The 21154-nt window shown below is 44.6% G+C and overlaps 1 protein-coding gene across 2 annotated transcripts; it reads right to left on the bottom strand.

Annotated features, from left to right (window-relative positions):
• Nucleotides 1-7177: 7177 nt before the first annotated feature.
• Nucleotides 7178-21063, bottom strand: EEF1AKMT2 (EEF1A lysine methyltransferase 2). 2 transcript variants are annotated; one of them, XM_066620943.1, is made up of 6 exons: nucleotides 20864-21063; nucleotides 13369-13434; nucleotides 12673-12787; nucleotides 10928-11035; nucleotides 10158-10374; nucleotides 7178-7663 (listed from the first exon to the last, which is right to left on the bottom strand). In XM_066620943.1, the coding sequence occupies exons 1-6, from the start codon at nucleotides 20944-20946 to the stop codon at nucleotides 7566-7568; spliced, it is 687 nt and encodes a 228-aa protein (XP_066477040.1). In that variant the 5' UTR covers nucleotides 20947-21063; the 3' UTR covers nucleotides 7178-7565. The 2 variants fall into 2 exon arrangements, with proteins under 2 accessions (XP_066477040.1, XP_066477041.1); XM_066620944.1 differs by having other exon boundaries at nucleotides 7179-7663; nucleotides 20709-20950.
• Between the last annotated feature and the right edge of the window lie 91 nt (nucleotides 21064-21154).

The raw sequence follows: 21154 nt of genomic DNA, 5'->3' as shown, positions 1-21154 counted from the left end.
CAAACCCATATGAAAATGTTTCAAGACAAGTCTGATCAAAGGTTGTTTATGTTTTTGTAATTAGCATATCAGTAAATTAGGTGTCACTGCTAGTTTAAGTCTTGGCATTCACTCTGGATGTGACAATCATATTCACATTATGTTAATTATGTGCCACTAAAATATAAATATTAGCTGCAGTTCCCAGGCTTACAATACAATTCCAGTTTAGCCCACATTTTCAGATGTTTATTTGAAGAGACTCGTGATATTTGCATTATTTTTTTTTTAACAAACAGAAGTTAAACAGAAATAAACCTAAGAATATGCTAGTGAGCATGTTGCCTTATTTTTTTTTATTGGCAAGGGCCCTGATATCTTTAATCTGGTATTATTGTCCCTATTTAAAATATTCAGTAGGTTTGGTTGCTGTGGGTGCAATGCTGATTTCTTTACATTTCCATTTGGAGGCCTAGAGTGACTCCTACTGGTACATGCTGATTCCCCAGCAAACTTCTGGCACAATGGAAAAACCCCAGATGCTACTTATATTTCTTAAACACAATACACATAGGGGAAGGGGAGGGGAGTGGTGCCAAGAAGTTGGGGAAGAATATGCAACTATTCCATGTACATGTGCTTGGGCTTATTTGCAATATGACAAAGGGACGTGGGGTAGTGCCAAAGCCTCCACGGGAAAGGTAGGTTTTGAGGAACGATTTGAAGGAAGTCCTCCCTCTAGTAATCAGTGAGGGCGTTCCTGGTATTAGCAGCATGGAGAGAGAAGAGAAAGAGCCATGTGAGGAAGGAGGAGACCTTCAGGTGGCTGATGGTGGTGGAATTGGTGGACCAAAGTTCAGTGACAAGAGAGCAGAATATGACAACTGAGAGTTAAGAAGTGCTTTGAAGGTAAGGAACTAGAGCTTGTTCTAGATCTGGGAAAGGACTGGCAGCCAGCGCAAGGAGGGGCATGACCTGATCAGAGTAACAAAAGAGATAAGCAGAATGTTTGATGGAGTGAGTGAGCTGAGGTGAGCCACCAGAAGGCCAAAGAGAAGGTTTCAGTAGTCAAGGTGAGAGAGAATCACAGTGAGAACAAGTAGTTTCATCAGAGGAACAGAGAGGAAGAGGCATAATTTTGCAATGCTGTAGAGTAGCAATTTTCAAGCACCGTGCCATGGCACATTGGTGTGCCGTGGATGGTCTGTCGGTGTGCCGTGGGAATTTGGGGAGGGGCATTTATTAGTAGGACAATTGGGGGATATGAGCCTCCTACCAGTAGCATGCTGGTTCCTTGTCAATGGTCAAAAAACTGATGGTGTGCCTTGACCATTTTAGTGCCTTGTCAGTGTGCCATTAGATGATAAAGGTTAGAAATCACTGCTGTAGAAGGAGAAGCAATACGATTTGGTGACAGACTGATTATGGAAAATGAAGAAGAGCAAGGAGTCAAAAAATGTAGCCAAGAATTTGAGCTTGCGCAACAAGGGGGGTGGGTGTTGGTGATATTGTCAATGGAGAGGGAACAAGGTGAAGGTGCCTGGGAGAAGGGAAATGAGAAGTTCGGTCTTGAACATAATGAGTTTGAGATGATGGAGCATCCAAGCAGAAATATCAGACAGTTGGCAGATGTGGAATTGGATGAAGGGACAAAGATCTGAAGTAGAGAGACAGAGTTAGGTGTCAGCGTATAGAAGCTACTGAAAGCTATGGAATTTGGTGAGATCATTCAAGGACAGCAGGAAGAGAACCTAACAAGGCCAAGGACAAATCCCTGAGGAACTCTGACAGAAAGAAGGAAGAGCTTCCCCTGTGGAAACCTTGCAAACAATATCAGACACATAGGGAAAGAACTACCTAAGGACAGAATTACAAATTCATAAGTCATAAAGAGAGTCAAGAGAGAGTGATCGACTGTATAGAATGCAGCAGAGAGATCAAAACAGATGAAGCCAATATAGAGATCTTTTCATCTGACAGTGAGAAGATCATTGGTGATTTTTGTGAGAACAGTGATGCAGAAACCAGACTGGAGAGGAGAAATGCTTGAGGGAGGAGTGGAAGAGAGATCGGAGAATGTCCTTTATGTTCTTTTCATGGTCACTGAAATGACCTCTTAAACTTTGCGCTGGGCTAGCTAAACATGAAGCTGCTTTGAAGACTGAAAGCATTTCCTCCTTTATTCGGGGCCAGCAATAGGACAATTTGGCCAATTTGGGCCCTGCGCCTGGAGGTGCCCTTTACTGGGGAGGCAAGCGGAGAGCCTGCAGCTGTAGCTGGCGCCTTGTTCTGTAGCTGCTCTGGTTTGGAATTTTCCTTGCCGAGGTGTTGTGAGGAGAGAGTGGCGAGCAAAGCATTGTCACTGGATGGCCTCCCTCCCTCCTGCCTCTGGGTCCAATTGGCTTGAAATCGGCCCCCTGGAAGCAGCTGGCAGTGACAGTGCTGCCAGATGCCTTGCCACTGCCACTCATCCTGGTGGTAGAGGGGGCCTGCAGCTCTGAAGACCAGCCCTAACTTTATTATTTTCCGTACCTACTCCTCTAATACAGTGTTCCTTAAAGTGTGCTCCTAGGAGTGCTGGAGCTCACTGAGACTCCACGCATGCACTGGTGGGGCTCTCCAAGACTGGGCTCCAGAGTCTGAAAAGCTTGAGAACCACTGCTTTGATCCATTAGTTGGCAGCCGACGGGTCATGACCCACAACAGGGATGCACCCCAACTAAATAAGGGTCTCACCAATGGCATTACCAGTTTTCAAAATGTTTTCTTAAGAGTAGGGAAAAAAGGAGAAACAGAAAACAGTATGAGAGGGAACAAGGTCTGGGTCAAACATCACATGGAACCAATTGTATCATTGCATTGTGCAACATTTACAAGCCTCAGGGCGCAATCCTAACCCTTTACGTCAGTGCTTTCCAGCACTGGCATAGTGGTGCCAATAGGACCCGTGCTGCATCCTGCAGTTGAGACAGTGTCTCACAGAGGCCTCCTCAAAGTAAGGGAATGTTTGTTGCCTTACCTCAGAGCTGCATTGCCCTTATGTCAGTGCTAGAAAGCACTGAGTAAGGGGTTAGGATTGCGCCCTCAGGCTCACACACTCTTCCCCTGCTTCATGTTTGAGGGGCAGAATTTTAAACTAACAAGAAGCCAAGATTTGCCATGATGCCCAAACCCAGAAAATCCTGACTTGTTCTAACCACAGTTTATGAACAAGCCAGGATTTGAAACTGAGTTTCACTACCATTGAAATGTCTTTTCCATCCAGGTTTTTGAATGGGCTGGTGTTCTGTCAATTCTAAGTTTCCGACTTCCTTCGTATTTCTAAAATATTTGTGTTCACAATTTTATGAGCAATCCAACTGTTTTCAATAGGGATAGGTAAAATTGGTTTAAAAAACCAATCCCTCTCCCATGTTAGAACAGATTTAGGATTATATTTATGTAGAATTTCTGGCTCTATAGCTAGGTTCTAGTGAGGATCTCAAGAGCGCATCAGGCTTTGCAGAACTATTTGACATTCCATCATAAAGAGACAAGTTTGTGATTAGGCCTTAAAATCACGTCTCAATGGGTAGTTTCAGGCAAGGCAGCATGAACAGTTGTTTTATTTAGAGGTTTATTTACTGATCAATAACCAGATTCATTTTGGTGTTAATGTTTTTCCAATAGCAGGTCGGCATGCTTATTCAAACTTAACATGCCAGAAGGTTGACAAGTGGTGTCAAAGAGCTTTTACAGTCATAGAAAAGAAAGCTGTCATTGAGGAGGCAAAACCAGTTGTTGACTTGTGACATGCCAAGGTTAGGAAAGCTGTTTTTTCTCTGCCCCCAAAAGTGGGATCATTGATGCATGTTGCCAAATTTCTCACTTGCAATTTCTCCGGGTAGCATGAATAAGGCATGCTGTACAACATTAGTGGTAGTGCCTTGAAACACCAGACACCAGAAAATAAACTATAAATGAAAAGGTTACTTTCCAGGAAAGAGGTGTAGCACTGCTTATATTAGGCTTCTATGGGTAAAGATAAATACATCCAACACAATGTGGAACTATCAGACCTACTGTGCTGTTAAAAAAGCATTCAACAACATCATGTGGAACAATCTCCATCTCGAAATACCCCTATGGAGCTTCTCAGGTCACTCATCCTAGAGTCACAGCTATATAAACCACAGTTGGGAAAGCATGAGCTCACTTTCTCTTTGGTATATTTGCATTTTTTCAATTACAAAAACTATATTGCCTGTGTAATAATTTCCAAATAAATATTTGGACCACCTTCCATGTTAAACTGAATGAGTGACTTGTAATTCTATACCTTTAAAGCATTCTCACCTTTATCTGAAGCCTGGAAGAAGTCTAAACCAAGACGGTCAGCTTCTGCTTGCTTGGAGGGCAAGCTCCTCTCCAATTGTCAGTGTAAGGATCAGAACATTCCAATAACCTCTTCCAGATGATCAGATTCTATACTATAGTTCGCATCTCCGAATGAGCACATGGGTGAAAATGATAAAACTGGGAAACACAGGTCATCTGTGGAACCAAAGTTTCCTGAAAGATCCCTTCAAGAGGCAGATTGGTATTGGACCACTGACTATCTTCAGTGAGCAGGAAAAAGCAATCCATCCAGCCAAATGGATAGGATACTCACTGCTTCTTCTCATTACAGGTAAAAGTGTGAAAAAACACATTTTAACCCTGTATGATTAAAATGTGGCAAGACTAACAAAAGCCAGATAAAGTTGCTTGGGTGTCTAGACCTGGGCAGGGCTGGCTCAATGCCTCCTGGCACCCAAGGTGATACACCAAATACTGCAGTTCCCCTTTGCCCAGCATCTTGCAAAATGTTGTTCCCTTACTCAATCTTACACAAGTTGCTACCACTGCTGCTCCCCCTCTCACCATTCAAAAGAAAGAGGGGAGTGATGAGGAAGTGTGGGGTAGTGGTTAGAGTAGAGCTGCACTAGCCCTCTCTTCTCTTCAAATGCAGGTAGCAGGAGCAGAACCACTGATGGACAGGGGCAGTGGGAGTCCCCTATCAGTCTTCTCCCCAATGCAACCACCTCAAACAGCCTCATGGACAGGTCAGTCCTGTGACCTGGAGATTGCTGGTTAGTCATTCCTTGGAGGATTATTCAAACATATCTTAGTGAAATATCATAGGAGCATTAAGTGCCAGCCTATCAATGGGTGGAAAAAGAAGGACCAATAAAACAGTGGAAGCACTAAAAGGCTCCTATGATCAGTCTGTTCCAGTTGAAGTCACAAGACAACATGAAATATTACTGATGGGCCAAAGTGAAAATCACTGTTCTATGGGATGTGACAGATTGTCTGATAGAACTTCTTGGATGGCTAAAATACCATATTTATTGCTATTTGAAAATGCATGTGTGTGTTTAGACCTCAAAGAAGAAAAAAAATTGGCTCTGTTCCCTCAAGACAGCTGTATCATCATAATATCAGAACATAAAATAAAGAACAGGTGGGAAATTATGAATATGATCCCTCCAGAATTATCATCCTTGAATAAATGTACTTGGCCCTGATTTTATGTAATCAAAATCTGCATCATACAATTTCCTGGAGGAACAGATTTTCACTATTGGTCTTTCCACCAAATACTTAGGAAATTGCACAAGTATCTTATTCAGTTGGCAGAGAGTAAGAAGAGCTAAATGCATTTGCAAGTCTGTCTAGAAACGATAGTGGGCTGGTGTTTTAATATTTTTTATTCTAGAATCTAAGCTGTACAAACTCATGAAAACATGCTGAAGCAAGCATGACTACTTGAAAGTGAGCAGTTCAAAGTTGTCAACAATATAAGTAAAAGCAACGTTGGACTAACAGATTAAAATTGCAAATGTTGCTTTCTTTGATGTTTATGAGAACAGACTAGCATTTCCATACTAAATCATGGCTAAACTTAATTTTTGTGTTGATAATTAGGTTTTTGCATATAATGACTCAGAAGCACATAAATTAGAGCCATTTCCACTTGTAGCCATTCCACCTAGTTGCATCCTAGGTAGTGATGTTTGTTTCTGGTCAGTAAGATAAGATTATAGCCTTTCTGAACGCAGTAGGCTTACTTCCAAGTAAAATAAACAACACCATTTTCAAACACCTCTAATTGTAGGGTGAGCTAACAAAATCCTCTCCATTAGCCTGGCTAGGATTAACTACTATTTGACTTCTTGGGTAGTCATTTCATTTTCAGTGCAATCCTGTGCATGCCTACTCAGAAGTATATCCCACTGAGTTCAATGGACTTACTTTCAGGTTAGTGTATATAGGATTGCAGCCTTTTGTAGTATCAGTGAAGCTGCTATCCTATTCTCACTACTAGAGTGAGTCACAGCGCAATCCTATGCACATCAGAAGTAAATCCCTTAAATTTCCTGGAGTAAGACCCATTGAACACTTCTGAGTAGACATGTCTATGATTGTACTGTAACAGCCCAATCCTAACCTGCGCTGGAGCAGGCAAGCCAGTGGGCCTGTGCTGTATCCAGCGCAAGTTTAGGGCCAAAAGCGGCAAAAGCTGAGGCAAGGGGAAAACTTTGCCCATAGTCCGTGTCACATTGCAGAGGCCCCAATAGGTCTACTCAGATCTGTGCCACCTGACAAGGTGGCACAGATCCAAGCAGAACAGAGCGGCCAGGAGCTGCGCTGTGCTGCCCAGGAACGGGGTCAGGATCCAGCATAACCGCCAGACCCTGGCCCCGCCTCCCGCTCCCCCCGCCCACCCACCTCCAGGAACGCCCACTGTCCACCTTCCCCCTGCCCCGAAATGCCTCCTCCCCACCTTCCCCATGCCCCCTCCAGACTGCATAGGCTGAGCTCAGCCAATGCAAACATTCCTGCGGGGGCTGGATCTGGCACAGGGAGGCTAGGGCAACTCCTTGTGCTGGCCTCCCCAACTCCTAAGTCTGTGCAAACATGCCATAATGCACATTTGCAACACCCCTGAGTTACAGCAAGTGACTTGCAAGGCCTAACCCGGGGCTTAGGATTGCGCCTTAAGTAACATAATAGTAGTTAGTATTTGAATTTGCTTATTTTGTCTTTCCCTTCCCATACTTTTCTATTTTTGTATTGTATCTATTAAACTGGAAGCCATTATAGCAAGGGCCTGTCTATTTGTACAACGTTTAAAATACTTTTAAGTGCTTGATAAAGAACAGGACCAAACAAGACAGATATTTATTTAAACAGTATTCACACACATTCAACTTTATTTCTGAACTGGCCATTATTTGCCATAATAAAGCTTCTTTACATTTTGAATGCAAAATATTTTATCCTTTTATAAAAAAAAAACCCCAAAACCTGTTTTTCATCATGTCCATTTGTACAATTGGCCTGCAATGAAGTTTGCTGAAAATAAACTAAACATAGGAAAACCTATATTTCATTTTATAGTCCCATTTCACCTCTCCACACTCTATATTGTGTACGAAAACCAAGACTGATATACTCGCAGATCATCAGCGGCAGATGGTTTTTCTACATTTGTATATTATTTGCCAAGGAAATTCAGGACAGGGCCTTCGTTCAATAAAGTCTACCTCAGGCAGAAACCTTTATATCTTCTGTTGGAAAACCAAAGCAGTTACACTTTTTCCAGTTCTTCCTCCAAAGCAGAATACAGGTGTTGGCAGCTCCTCCAGAAGACAAAATCCTACCAAACATAAGTAAAGTGCTTTTGCTCGGAAGAAATCAAGTTATAATCTTATTGGCTAATGCTTTAATCTCTAATGTTAATTCAAACAGAGCAAACTCTACAGATTTTTATGACAGTGGTAATTTTGTATTGCCTAGTAATACCATTTAAATTAAGATTTATTCAGCATATAAATTAAAGGCAGACAACAGGATGCTATTATGCTAGTAATTCCAGTTTTCCCCAAATTGTGGATATATGAAATCATTACACTGGGAGCCAAGAATCTAAGAAGTCTTTTTTTAAAGAAAGTCAAATTCTGTTCTTTAGCTTCTCAGAATTTAAACATTCAACATAGCTTGTCATCTTAACAAAATGCTGTTTTTTGCATTATGTTTTTTCCCCACTCAGGTTGTAAAGCGAAAGAAGAATGCCATGCAGGGGCCAATTATGGGAAGGGGATGGCGAAGGAAAGTAAGGACAATTCTTCCAAATGAAATAGTCTACTTCTTGTGAAAAAGACTGAAACTGATTTTTTAAGCATTCAAGCAGAAAATAATGGTAGAGGATTTTTTTTTTGTAACAATGGAGATTAGAAACTTGCTCTTTAAAAAATTGAAACTATATTTGAATAAACTACAAATTCTTTGCAAAAACACCCTACACATTTGGTGTGGCACTCTGAGGGTTCTATGCATCCTATTCTTGTCTTTAAAGTTATAAACATGTGCCCAGGATGCAGAGAAGAGACAAAGTAACACTGGAGAGAATATACATGCTGATGGAACTTTTCCTGCACTTAGGCTGCAATCCTAACCACACTTTCCTGAGAGTAAGCCCCATTGAACAAAATAGGATTTACTTCTGAGTAGACCTGGTTAAGATTGTGCCCTTATACCAGTGGTTTTCAAACTCTCATGGAGAGTTTGAACCACTGTAAGCGCTTGCGGGGGGGGGAGGCAGCGGCAGGATCCCCAGGATCGTGCTGCTCAGGGGGCTGCAGGGGCTTGGGTGCACTTACCCAAGCCTCCTGCAGCCTCTCCAGGGTGCGAGGAGCCTGGTGCGAACCTTTGGCAGGGCTCCCCACAGCAGTGAATGTAAAAGCTGAGCAATCGCGCCCTGCCTCTGCTAAAGCGGAAGTGGAGCGCAATCGCTCTGCTTTCACTTTCACTGCTGCGGGGAGCCCTGCCAAAGGATTGCACCAGGCTCCCCGCATCCTGGGGAGGCTGCAGGAGGCTTGGGTAAGTGCACCCAAGCCCCTGCAGCCCCCTGAGCGGCTTGATCCTGGGGATGGTGCAGCCGCCTCCTTCCTGCCCCGCCCCTTAAGGGGGCAGAGGCCAGGGCCCACAGGCTGGGGCGTCGTGACGCCCCAGTTTGAAAAGCCCTGCCTTATATTGTAACTGCAGCAGTTCCCATTGCCAAAGAAACAAACCTCATTTCAATTTAGAAAGTAGCTTGTCTCTTTGGCATTACTAAATCAGCCATCAGGAAAAAGACAAGCTAAACTCTTTCTTTGTGGAGAGTTCTATGAATCTGTAACCATGTCCCTTCTCTGAATCATAGTTTTGCAGTTCACAACATGCATATCAAGCACAGTTAGAGAAACCAAGCACAATGTATGTAGCAAACAAGTAGCATAACTGCATTACAGGGGAAAACAAAAAAGACAAAATGTCTGAAAATTTGAAACGTGGATTGCTCGAATGCTTTTGAGAAGACTAGTTTAGAAGTTTAAAGTCACATAAATACTGAAGACATCACTGGGCATGAAGTCTTCATTGTGACCTTCCAGGCAAGAGGCTTCTGTACTTATATGCAAGTATTTCATCTTCACATACAACTAAGTATAGAATAGAATAGATATTCACTAGAATATCATTGGTCCAACTATGGTCCAACTATGGCACATTCTGCACAGAGTTCAATGCTAATGAAGACAACAACCTTTCATGGCTTAACAGCTGAAGGTCAGCTAGAGGTACAACTTAAACACAAGGATTTCACTTGCAAAATGCCTAAAAGCCCAATCCTGAGCTGCCTAGTACATGGGGCTGCTGCAGTGCCAAAAATGACTGCTGCAGCATCATGACCACAACCGGAAAGCAGCCAGTGGCTCCTCAGGAGAAGGGAACATTCGTCCCCTTGTCCAAAGTAAGGGAAGAATCGCCACAATGGGGCTACTTGACTCTGTGGTGCGGCAGCTCTTTATGCCTCCTCCCCACCTCCCACCATGCACCAACTTACCTCTCTGCTGCCAGGCACTTCGCACAGAGCGCTTGCACCTGGCGGCGAATTGCCAACCTCCAACTGGTGCTGCCCTAGCGCGGGCTCACACCGAACCAGCTACGGGCCGGCGTTAACCGCTTACGACGCATTTGCAAAAATGCGTGCTGGTGATAAGCCAGCCCACATTGCATAGGATTGGGCCCCAACACTTCTCAGATACATGAAAGACAAAAAAAGCAAAGGTAATATTTTCAGCAAGCTATGTAATGGCAAGGCAAGCACGCACCTTCTCCAAACTCACGGAGCAGCTCCTCTCTGGTCCAGTTACAAGACGTTATGAGGAAAAAGCCATTAGGTCTCAATATCCTGTGCAGAGCTTTCACATATTGCTTCATTTTCTCTGCTGCATTGTCTGGGTTCAGACTGATGGCATCAAAAGTCCCTTTATCGATGCAAATCTGAAATCCTGATAATTCATCTGAGGGATTTAAAATATCTTCTACCTACACCAGGTAGTCACAGCTGTTAAAATACAAGAACCTCACACTGCAATAATTAACATTTTTCTATCAGGTCCACTATCTCTAAGCATTACTAGATGAATACTGAAAAGGAAAAGGGGAGCATACTATTCTTTTAAGCATGTATTCAGTGATATTTTAATTATGCATTTAGTCTGCATTTTATGGTGCTTTTCAGTTTTTTGAACAACCTACACCTATTGATTTAGAAGCAAGTTCCACTGTGATTAATGGAGTTTACATCCAGGCTTCCTTTTGCTACCTTTATGTACATTTAAACAGATTCTCCTTTTTATAATTTGTCATCTGCCCCAAGCTTAAGCAAGCAACTGTCCCTCTTCACCCCAGCATGGCATCTTTTCCAGTGGTTGTTCCTAGTGTCTCTTCTGCATCTTTTTTTTTTAGAATGTGTGCTCTTTGGGGATAGGAAAGCATTCATTGATTCATTTTGCTATGTAAATGGCTTTGCGAACTACATCTGGTTGAGTAGATATTTTGACTCTCTTGCATCGAGCAACTGAGCGTGAAGACTTACCTGTAACCTAATATGAGACAGCCCTTCTTTTTCCATTATGCATTTTGAAAGTTGAATTGCAGAAGGAGAGTAATCAACACCTGTAAGTTTGGTATAGCCAGATTTGGCCTAAAGAAAGCAAGAGAAAAGCACAGGCTTAACTCGGGCTCAAACACACTTACTAGTCCAAGCAAATCTATGTAGAACTGAAACCAAGGCTGCAATCCTAGGTATCTCATGTCCCAAGAGACATTGGGACTTGTATACCTGAACCTGGGAGTAGGTTCAATTGAAATAAATGGGACTAATTTCTTAGTAGACATAAATAGGCTTGTGCTGGCCAAGGACTATGCTAAGCCACAGGAGAAAATGGAGCAAAGATCCTTAAGGCTGCATGAGTTGCAGTCAATTTTTGCAAGATCTGAAACAAAACTGTCACAGCAAAATTGGAGCATTTCACAGTGCTATCTGTTGGCTTGAGTTCACAAGTGTTCACAAATGTTTGTTTTTATTTGCAAGCTAGGGCTGCTATCCTGAACTAACTTAGTACAAAGTTCCATTGAAATAATTGGCATTTATCTTTGATGAATATGCTTGTGATTTCTATGCAAATTTCAAATCTACATTGCCCCTTAAGAATCTTCCTAACATTTGAACTAGCTTTTATTCCAGAAGACCCAACAATTCCATCCCACTTTGTATGGTGACAGAATTCCTAAAAGCCAATTTGTAGCACCAATGCAAGGTCAGGCATAACTATTATTGCTAGTATCCCATAAGAGAAGCCCTAAAACAAAGACTAGGGTTGCAATCTTATCCATATTTTCCTGGGAGTAAGTCTCTAATGAGACTTTGCTCCATCCAAGTCTCTAATGAGACTTACTCATTATGTTTAATATAATGGACTTAGGGCCCAGTCCTATCCAATTTTCCAGTAGCAGTGCTGCTGTGCCAACGGGGCATGCACTACATCTAGTGGCAGGGAAGCAGTCACAGAGGCCTCCTTAAGGTATGGGAACTTTTGTTCCCTTACCTTGTGGCTGTATTGCAGCTGCACCGGTGCTGGAAAATTTGATAGGATTGGGCCCTTACTTCTCAGTAGACATGCATAGGATTGGGCTGTAAGTCTACTGAAGGAAAATCTTATATGGGATCCCAGAACTTGTATTTAAGACCGCACTTGACCATGGAATTGCTGTTATCAAAGTATGCATATTGGTAATGGTTACAACCCATAGGTTAAGAGAGTTACACTAAAGGCATCAGCATTCATAGGCCAGGAAATAGAGCAACACTTGGATACAGTGGATACCATATGGAGGTTTAAGCCAGTCTTTCAGGGTGGCAGCTTTTCAGAATTTCTCACAGAATTTCCTACATCTACAAAGTATTTGGATGTCTAATCTTATGACTGTAAGAAACATTTAAACTAGGATTTTTATACAGCTGAACTACTGTATGTTAAGGTTGATGGTTGTCCACCCACAAGGAAGATTCAAAACCAATTTCTAATAGTACAATCACCTAAATGGAGATGGACCATTGCAGGGTTAAAACAAAGGTGGTTGCATTTTAATTAAGGTTTCAGCTAGTGCAACTTGTTAGTTTGCTCATTTGCTCCATTCCTTTGCTTTAACTCTGCTAAGAAAAACAATGCATATTTGTTTTAAATATACACAAGTATATTTTATCTTTGGTTAGAATACCAATTATACCATATGGAATAGCAATGAGTTATATACCAATTGGTTCAAATATATACTAACCAGTTCAACCAGCAAAGCACCATTTCCTGTTCCAACATCAAGCACAGAACTATCCAGGGGTATCTTTTGTTTTTCCATCCATCTAATTAAACGAGTCATGCTTTCTTCGCCAAACCTAATCAGAAACAGAGGTTCAGGTAACCAACTCTATTGGAAGATACAAAAGAGTAGCAAGCAAACTTTGTCAGTCTTATGCAATACATCCACATCATGTTGGTGTCCAGGGAACAATCTTTAGAGATCACATTACAAGTTTGTTTAGCTTAATTTTTTAAGTGAATTGATGGCTCTGAAATCTGCTGGGTTAACATTACAGAAGACGGGTGTCCTTTTTTCCTTTTAAAAATTTCCTATAGAAATACGAGACAGTGGTGTAACTTTGCCTGCGCCTCTTATTTAATTTTTGACAAACGTCAGGGGATATGAAGAACACTTGGCCTCTACCAAACAGACTGTAGCCAGCAATTCATTTCCCACATAAAAAACAGATGTCAGATGATAATTAGCTATTTTAATTTGCAACAGGTTTAACCCAGACAAGAGCTGGCATTTTTCATGAAAACCTCTGTATCACATTACCAGCACTCTACAAAAAACAGCAGATGTACAATTTTATTTTATTGCATGCACTTTTAGAAAGAAGAAAATAATGTGCAAACATTTACTGAGGCATATTACGTTGTTACTGATACTTGCCAGATCTCACCAGCATTGCCGCTTTCTTTAAAATTCTGCAATTCTTGTTCATACGCTGCATCCCAACTATAGAGGGAGAAAAGAACATAGAAGTTAACAGAGCAACAGCATTCGCTTCTGTTATTTTCCAAGTGTCAGCAAGGCCCCAAGGATGCACGGTAATAAGAGGAGGCACAAGCTCATCCTTTACCCTATTTCACCTGCAACCTGATTGGAAACTTCCCTGAAAGTCCCACAAACAATTCTTTTAAACATTTACAGTATACCCCATATCTTATAATTATAAACATGTTCAAGGTGGCTTACAAAACTTCAATTCGAACAAAAATATGATCCATGAAAACACTGTTCAAAAACCAACAAACTGACTAAGACTAAAAATGACACATAAGACATGACACCTAAAACCAAAGAAACATGAAAAGCCAAGCACAAAATTGTTAACAAGTTGGTGCCTAAAACTCATCAGACCAGACCAGGGGAGTAACCCTAGGGGGTGCTACCACAGAAAAGATGGTTTCTACAGTGCTAATAACTTCTAGGGGGAATATCCTAAGAGAAGGGTGGGTTGAAGTATTAGCAAGCAATTCTTTAAACACCCCCCCCCCCCGGTCCAAAACTCATACAGATTTAAGACTACAAATCTATACACTCTTACCTCAATATAACGTACTTCCAAGAAGTCATGCACAACATTGTGCTAAAAAGGTTAAAACCAGGTTTTTGAACTACTGTAAGAAAGACAGCCAGTTTAAGTCTTGGGAAATGTGTTTCAGCTTCCAGCTAACCAATTCTATGAAGAAATCTATCTGCTGTATGATACCAAGTTCAACAGGCATTAAGAAGATGCCAACTGCCCAAAGAGAAAACTAGAGCAACAGAAAATGGTAGGGACGCACATACAGTTCATTCTCTTGTAAGCCACATTCCACACTTCCAAAAGGAACACCGAAGAAGAAGGTCCGTAGTGGGAATTACCTTGACAAATGCCATTGGTGAAGGGAGGGGGCCTCACTCAAATGTACAACCCTTGTTCAGTGTTTAAGTGGAGTATGGGAAGAGCTCTAGAAAAAGGCAGGCACATCTTACCAGAGGATGCTCTCAAGATTAACCATAAAATGCCAGAGGAGCAAATTGGCCAGAGCACATACCTGTATGCTCTTGTCACAGCATGGACTGGATACAGCTCAGAACTGAAAAGTTTAAGAGCTATAAGTGGCTGTTATTATGTGGGACCAACAAGACTACTAAAGTACCTGGGTGTGAATGGGACAGCTCTGGATGATTAGATCCAAATAGGGCTAGGATTGCCACCTTGACATTTTAAACTAACCTGGCTTGAAAGCAGGTTTAACCATCACAAGTTCTTTCTCAGCTCAGCTTTAAGTGCTAAGCAATTCTGAACATGTTCCTAGTAAGGGAATAACATGCAAACACCCACACAAGCTCTCCCCTGAGGAAAGGTGAAAAGTGATTGCTGGGATGTCACCTGGAACATTCCACCTGGAACTGCAAGCTACTCTCACTACACCCACATTTCCAAGATATAATCTGTTACTCACTTCTGAAGAAAAGGCACTTTGCATACACCCATGGAGACTATTATTACTTCACATTTTCCAAAAATAGATCCAGAACAAAGGAAAGCTGCAAATGTTTATTAAGAGCCCAACCCCGAGGTCCGCGGCATGTCTCTGCCGTAAGGGTTACCGCCCGGCTCCTACTGAAGCTAGTCCAGTGCCAGCCAGCGCTGGGCTAGTGCCCAGCAGTCACCCTGGTTCTGCAGCTGCGTGGTCTCCCGAACTGCGAGGCGGGGCATGGCTGGGGATACGGGGGAGGCGTGGTTGGCGGCATGGGGGAGGTGTGGCCGGGGAAAGCAGATCTGTGGAGACAAGCTCCACAGGATCCTAGGTGCTCGTTCAGGGCTGCTCGCCCTACACGAGTGCCTTCAGTTTAGCGCCGACCTGTTGGTCGCCACTAAAGTGAGTAGCCACATTGCGGGGCTCCTTCCCTTACTCAGGGGAAGGGGACAAACGTCCCCTTCTCCCGTGGAGTTGGTGGCAGCCCTCTGTGGAGCCGCAGGGTTCGGGAGCTCTGGGCAGCTCAGGATTGGGCTGCCCACCATTTATGCAACAGGGATCAAATGTGTACACCTGAGGGCTGGGCAGAAATGGGTTAACTTATTCAACCTATTCAACTGCAGTTTTAATCACATAGAAAAAAACACTTATCCAGAATCAATTAATGGGGCTGAGATTAAAAAATCACAGTTGCAATGCAGGCCACAGTGACTCCCTCCTCCTTTTTTTGTTGGCAGCCTTCAGTCTTGAAAGACTATGGTATCGTGCTCTGAAAGGTGGTTCTGGAACAGCATCTAGTGTGGCTGAAAAGGCCAATTCGGGAGTGACAATCCCTTCCACACTGGGAGCAAGTGCAGTCTGTCCCTGGTCTGTCTCCCTGGCTATGGACCTTCCTTCTTTGCCTCTTTGCCTCAGACTGTTGGCCAAGTGTCTCTTCAAACTGGGAAAGGCCATGCTGCACAGCCTGCCTCCAAGCGGGCCGCTCAGAGGCCAGGGTTTCCCACTTGTTGAGGTCCACTCCTAAGGCCTTCAGATCCCTCTTGCAGATGTCCTTGTATCGCAGCTGTGGTCTACCTGTAGGGCGCTTTCCTTGCACGAGTTCTCCATAGAGGAGATCCTTTGGGATCCGGCCATTATCCATTCTCACGACATGACCGAGCCAACGCAGGCGTCTCTGTTTCAGCAGTGCATACATGCTAGGGATTCCAGCTCGTTCCAGGACTGTGTTGCTTGGAACTTTGACCTGCCAGGTGATGCCGAGAATGCGTCGGAGGCAGCGCATGTGGAAAGTGTACAGTTTCCTCTCCTGTTGTGAGCGAAGAGTCCATGACTCGTTGCAGTACAGAAATGTACTCAGGACGCAAGCTCTGTAGACCTGGATCTTGTTATGTTCTGTCAGCTTTTGTTGGACAAGACTCTCTTTGTGAGTCTGGAAAACGTGGTAGCTGCTTTACCGATGCATTTGTTTAGCTCGGTATCGAAAGAGTGTCGGAGCTGGTTGAGCCAAGGTATACAAAGTCACGGACAACCTCCAGTTCATGCGCAGAGATTGTAACGCAGGGAGGTGAGTCCACATCCTGAACCATGACCTGTGTTTTCTTCAGGCTGATAGTCAGTCCAAAATCTTGGCAGGCCTTGCTAAAACGATCCATGAGCTGCTGGAGATCTTTGGCAGAGTCGGTAGTGACAGCTGCATCATCGGCAAAGAGGAAGTCATGCAGACATTTCAGCTGGACTTTGGACTTTGCTCTCAGTCTGGAGAGGTTGAAGAGCTTTCCATCTGATCTGGTCTGAAGATAGATGCCTTCTGTTGCAGTTCCAAAGGCATGCTTCAGCAGAACAGCGAAGAAAATCCCAAACAAGGTTGGTGCAAGAACACAGCCCTGCATCACTCCGCTTCGGATGTCAAAGGGGTCTGATGTGGAGCCATCGAAGACAACAGTGCCCTTCATGTCCTTGTGGAAGGATCTGATGATGCTGAGGAGCCTGGGTGGACATCCAATCTTGGGGAGAATCTTGAAGAGGCCATCCCTGCTGACCAGGTCGAAGGCCTTCGTGAGATCTATGAAGGCTATAAAGAGTGGCTGTTGTTGTTCCCTGCATTTCTCCTGCAGTTGTCTAAGGGAGAATACCATATCAGTGGTGGACCTGTTGGCTCGGAATCCGCACTGTGATTCTGGATAAACGCTCTCTGCAAGTACCTGGAGCCTCTTTAGTGCAATTCGGGCAAACAACTTTCCTACAATGCTAAGGAGAGAGATGCCACGGTAGTTGTTGCAATCACCCCTGTCGCCTTTGTTCTTGTACAGCGTGATGTTTGCATCCCTCATGTCTTGAGGTACTCCACCTTTTCTCCAGCAGAGACAGAGGATTTCATGCAGCTCAGTGACGATGATCTCTTTGCAGCACTTTAGGACTTCAGCAGGGATGCTGTCTTTTCCAGGTGCCTTGCCAAAGGCAAGGGAGTCCAGGGCCACGTGAAGTTCTTCTAGGGTTGGTTCACTGTCAAGCTCCTCCAGCACAGGCAGGCACTCAATGTGGTTCAGCGCTTCTTCAGTGACTACATTTTCTCTGGAATATAGCTCAGAGTAGTGCTGCACCCATCGTTCCATCTGCTGAGTCTGATCCTGGATGACCTCGCCTGTGGCAGACTTCAGAGGGGCAATTTTCTTCTGCGTTGGACCTAGGGCCTGCTTGATACCGTCATACATCCCCTTGATGTTGCTCGTGTCAGCTGCTATCTGTATCTGGGAGCAGAGCTGGAGCCAGTAGTTGTTAGCACATCTCCTGGCAATCTGCTGGACTTTGCTGCGAGCAGCTCGGAGGACCTGCAGGTTGCGCTCACTGGGACAGCCTTGTATGCTGCTTGAGCTCTCCTCTTTTCCTCAATGACTGGTGTCAACTCCTCAGAGTGGGCTTCAAACCAGTCTGCGGTCTTGTTGGTCTTCTTGCCAAATATGGACAAGGCATTGTTGTAAATGGCATTCTTGAAATGTTCCCATCTGTTGGATGCGTTTGCATCGACCGGGCCTGGAAGAGACAAGCGCTCTCTTCCTCAAACGCTCGTGCAAATTCCTCCACTTTTCTCTGATCCCGGGTCTTGCTGGTATCAATGCGAGGTCTTCCTTCCTTTTTTGTGTGGTACAGTCACTTTGTTTGCAGTTTCACTCTGCTGCACACCAGGGAGTGGTCGGTGTCGCAGGCAGCACCCTTATAGCTGCGTGTGATCTTGATGCTGCGAAGGCTGGAGCGTCTGGTGAGAATCAGGTCGAGCTGGTGCCAGTGCTTTCATCTTGGGTGTCTCCAAGAGACTCTATGTTGGGGCTCTGTGTTGAAGAATGTGTTGCTGACACAGAGACCATGATGACAGCAAAACTCTAGCAGGCGTTGGCCATTTTCATTCATCTTCCCAGTGCCGAACTAACCTAAGCAAGTGGGCCACGAACTGTTATCAGCACCAACTCTAGCATTGAAATCGCCGAGGATGAACAATGGCTCTTTTAACGGGGATCTTCTTGATAATGGTGGGTAGGTCATCATAGAATTTGTCTTTGGCTTCTGCTGGAGACGACAGAGTCGGTGCATAAGCACTGATGAGAGTGACAGGTCCTGCTGATGACTGGGGCTGCAGGGACAAAATTCTTTCACTTCCCACAGTAGGTGGGATGATGGATTTCAGCAGGGTATTTCTGACCGCAAAGCCAACACCATGTTCCCTGGTTTCGTTTGGTGGTTTTCCCTGCCAGAAAAATGAGAAATTTCTCTCCTTGACAGATCCAGGTCTACAGAGCTTGCATCCTGAGTACACTTCTGTACTGCAGCGAGTCATGGACTCTTCGCTCACAACAGGAGAGGAAACTGAACACTTTCCACATGCGCTGCCTCCGACGCATTCTCGGCATCACCTGGCAGGACAAAGTTCCAAACAACACAATCCTGGAACGTGCTGGAATCCCTAGCATGTATGCACTGCTGAAACAGAGACGCCTGTGTTGGCTCGGTCATGTCGTGAGAATGGATGATGGCCGGATCCCAAAGGATCTCCTCTATGGAGAACTTGTGCAAGGAAAGCACCCTACAGGTAGACCACAGCTGCGATACAAGGACATCTGCAAGAGGGATCTGAAGGCCTTAGGAGTGGACCTCAACAAGTGAGAAGCCCTGGCCACTGAGCGGCCCGCTTGGAGGCAGGCTGTGCAGCATGGCCTTTCCCAGTTTGAAGAGACACTTGGCCAACAGTCTGAGGCTAAGAGGCAAAGAAGGAAGGCCCATAGCCAGGGAGACAGACCAGGGACAGACTGCACTTGCTCCCAGTGTGGAAGGGATTGTCACTCCTGAATTGGCCTTTTCAGCCACACTAGAAGCTGTTCCAGAACCACCTTTCAGAGCACGATACCATAGTCTTTCAAGACTGAAGGTTGCCAACAAGAATGCTATAGTTTTTATTATATGTATTTTATGTGTTTATTATGTGTGTTTTATTATATGCATTTTGTTTTACTATTGTAAGCCACGAGTACCCTTTGGGGAGGTGGATGGGAAAAGAATAAATAAATTTTCATTCAATGAGCATCTAAAAATATTCTGCATTTCAAAAGACAGCCATTATGCACCCTTCCCCAATATACAGCCATATACAAGTGAAATAAATTCACCTGTTGAATGTGGTTCTTCCACAGCACTGAGGAGATCTGAACTAATAGGGGGTGCAGTGTGAAGCCATTTAGCAAGACACCATAATAAAGAATACTCTGCCAGTGCCCACATAAGGCTGCTGGGGGCCCTGAAGCAAAACTCTGCAGTAGGTGTCCCTCCCATGGCCTCTGGTGGTGCACTAAGTGCTATCACTGATACCACTGCTGTGATCCCGTGGACTTGATTCCCTGAAGCAACAAATCTTAAAAACAGTCTTTGCTGCTATCAAAGAATTATACAGTAATAGCAACACAGGCCTGCACACATTTTGCTATCTTAAAAAATTAGACTTATTCGTGGGTATGTTTGGGGTGCTGAATCAAAAAAGGGCATCAATTTTACCTGACTAGCTCTAGTTTGGGGTATGGCATTGCCACATTATGTGCTAATTAAAGCAACTTCCTCATGAGGAAACCATGGTGGCGGCTTGCCATTTTTGGGTTCAGCACCCCCAAAATATCCTAAATTTGTTCCAACATCCTTGGCAACTAAAATAAGGGTGGGGGGGGGCTATGTAAAAGGTGGTTGTTTTTGTTTAGAAGTCTTCAAACTGCAGCCTGAGAACCAAATCCTGTTCACCCCTAACTGCCATATCTAGCATACCCCCTGCTGACTGGGTAAGAGGCACTTTTCAAGTGAGTGCTTCTCTTTTATCTAGTGGGGGCAGAGTGACTGGCCCTCCTCACCCCAGCACTCCTATGCAGGTCTACTCAGAAGGTCTACTCAGGGCTTACTCCCAGGATTGCAGTCTCACAGCCCATTCCTGTGCAGGTCTACTCAGAAGTAAACCCCATTATAGTCAATGGGGCTTACTCCCAGGATTGCAGCCTCACAGCCCAGTCCTGTGCAGGTCTACTCAGAAGTAAGCCCCATCATAGTCAATGGGGCTTACTCCCAGAACTGCAGCTTCACAGCCCATTCCTGTGCAGGTCTACTCAGAAATAAGCCCCATTATAGTCAATGGGGCTTACTCCCAGGAAAGTGTGGCTAGGACTGCATTGCTAAGGTCTCCTGGGTGCAGCGCCTGCCTGAGGGACAGAGCCCGTCTAGGCACTGCGCACTCACTGCTCTTTCGTGCCCAGCGCCGAAGGTTCGAATTCCTCCTCTCTGCCGCCCATGGCCGGCCGGCGAAATCCAGGAAACGCTGTCGACCCATAGAGTAGTCACAGGAGGGAGGGGACCGCACTTCCGGCCCCTCTAGGCCGTTGGAGTAACTTTACTCTATTCCGTTGTGGGCGACTGAGCCAGCTGCTCCCACGGTGTTGATGGAATGCGGAGAGGCCACCGAGAAGGATGACGTCATCTCTCAAGAAAGAACTACCTCAGGTCCTGTCGACGGCAGTGGGGGAGCTTTCCTATTGGCTAAGAGAAGGGCTGCCCGCCCCCCACAACCGCTGACGTGCTCTTTCCTCTGACGAGACGGCGTCTGCAAGGAGTGGCCGCAGGACTACACTTCCCAAGAGGCCTTGCGCCTCTCCCCGGAAACCGGAGAGCGGGGAGGGCGGCGGGCG

Source organism: Tiliqua scincoides, chromosome 3 (assembly GCF_035046505.1).
Source record: "Tiliqua scincoides isolate rTilSci1 chromosome 3, rTilSci1.hap2, whole genome shotgun sequence".
Taxonomy (NCBI): domain Eukaryota; kingdom Metazoa; phylum Chordata; class Lepidosauria; order Squamata; family Scincidae; genus Tiliqua; species Tiliqua scincoides.
This window is presented reverse-complemented; position numbering and strand designations above follow the sequence as displayed.

Excerpts from the sequence above, each read along its gene's own strand:
- EEF1AKMT2 (XM_066620943.1), bottom strand. The coding sequence starts at position 20,946 with ATGACGTCATCCTTCTCGGTGGCCTCTCCGCATTCCATCAACACCGTG. Across the intron at positions 13,435-20,863 it reads GTCGCCCACAACGGAATAGA|TTGGGATGCAGCGTATGAAC; the intron begins GTAAAGTTACTC and ends CTCCCTCTATAG. Across the intron at positions 11,036-12,672 it reads GTGCTTTGCTGGTTGAACTG|GCCAAATCTGGCTATACCAA; the intron begins GTTAGTATATAT and ends TGCTTTCTTTAG.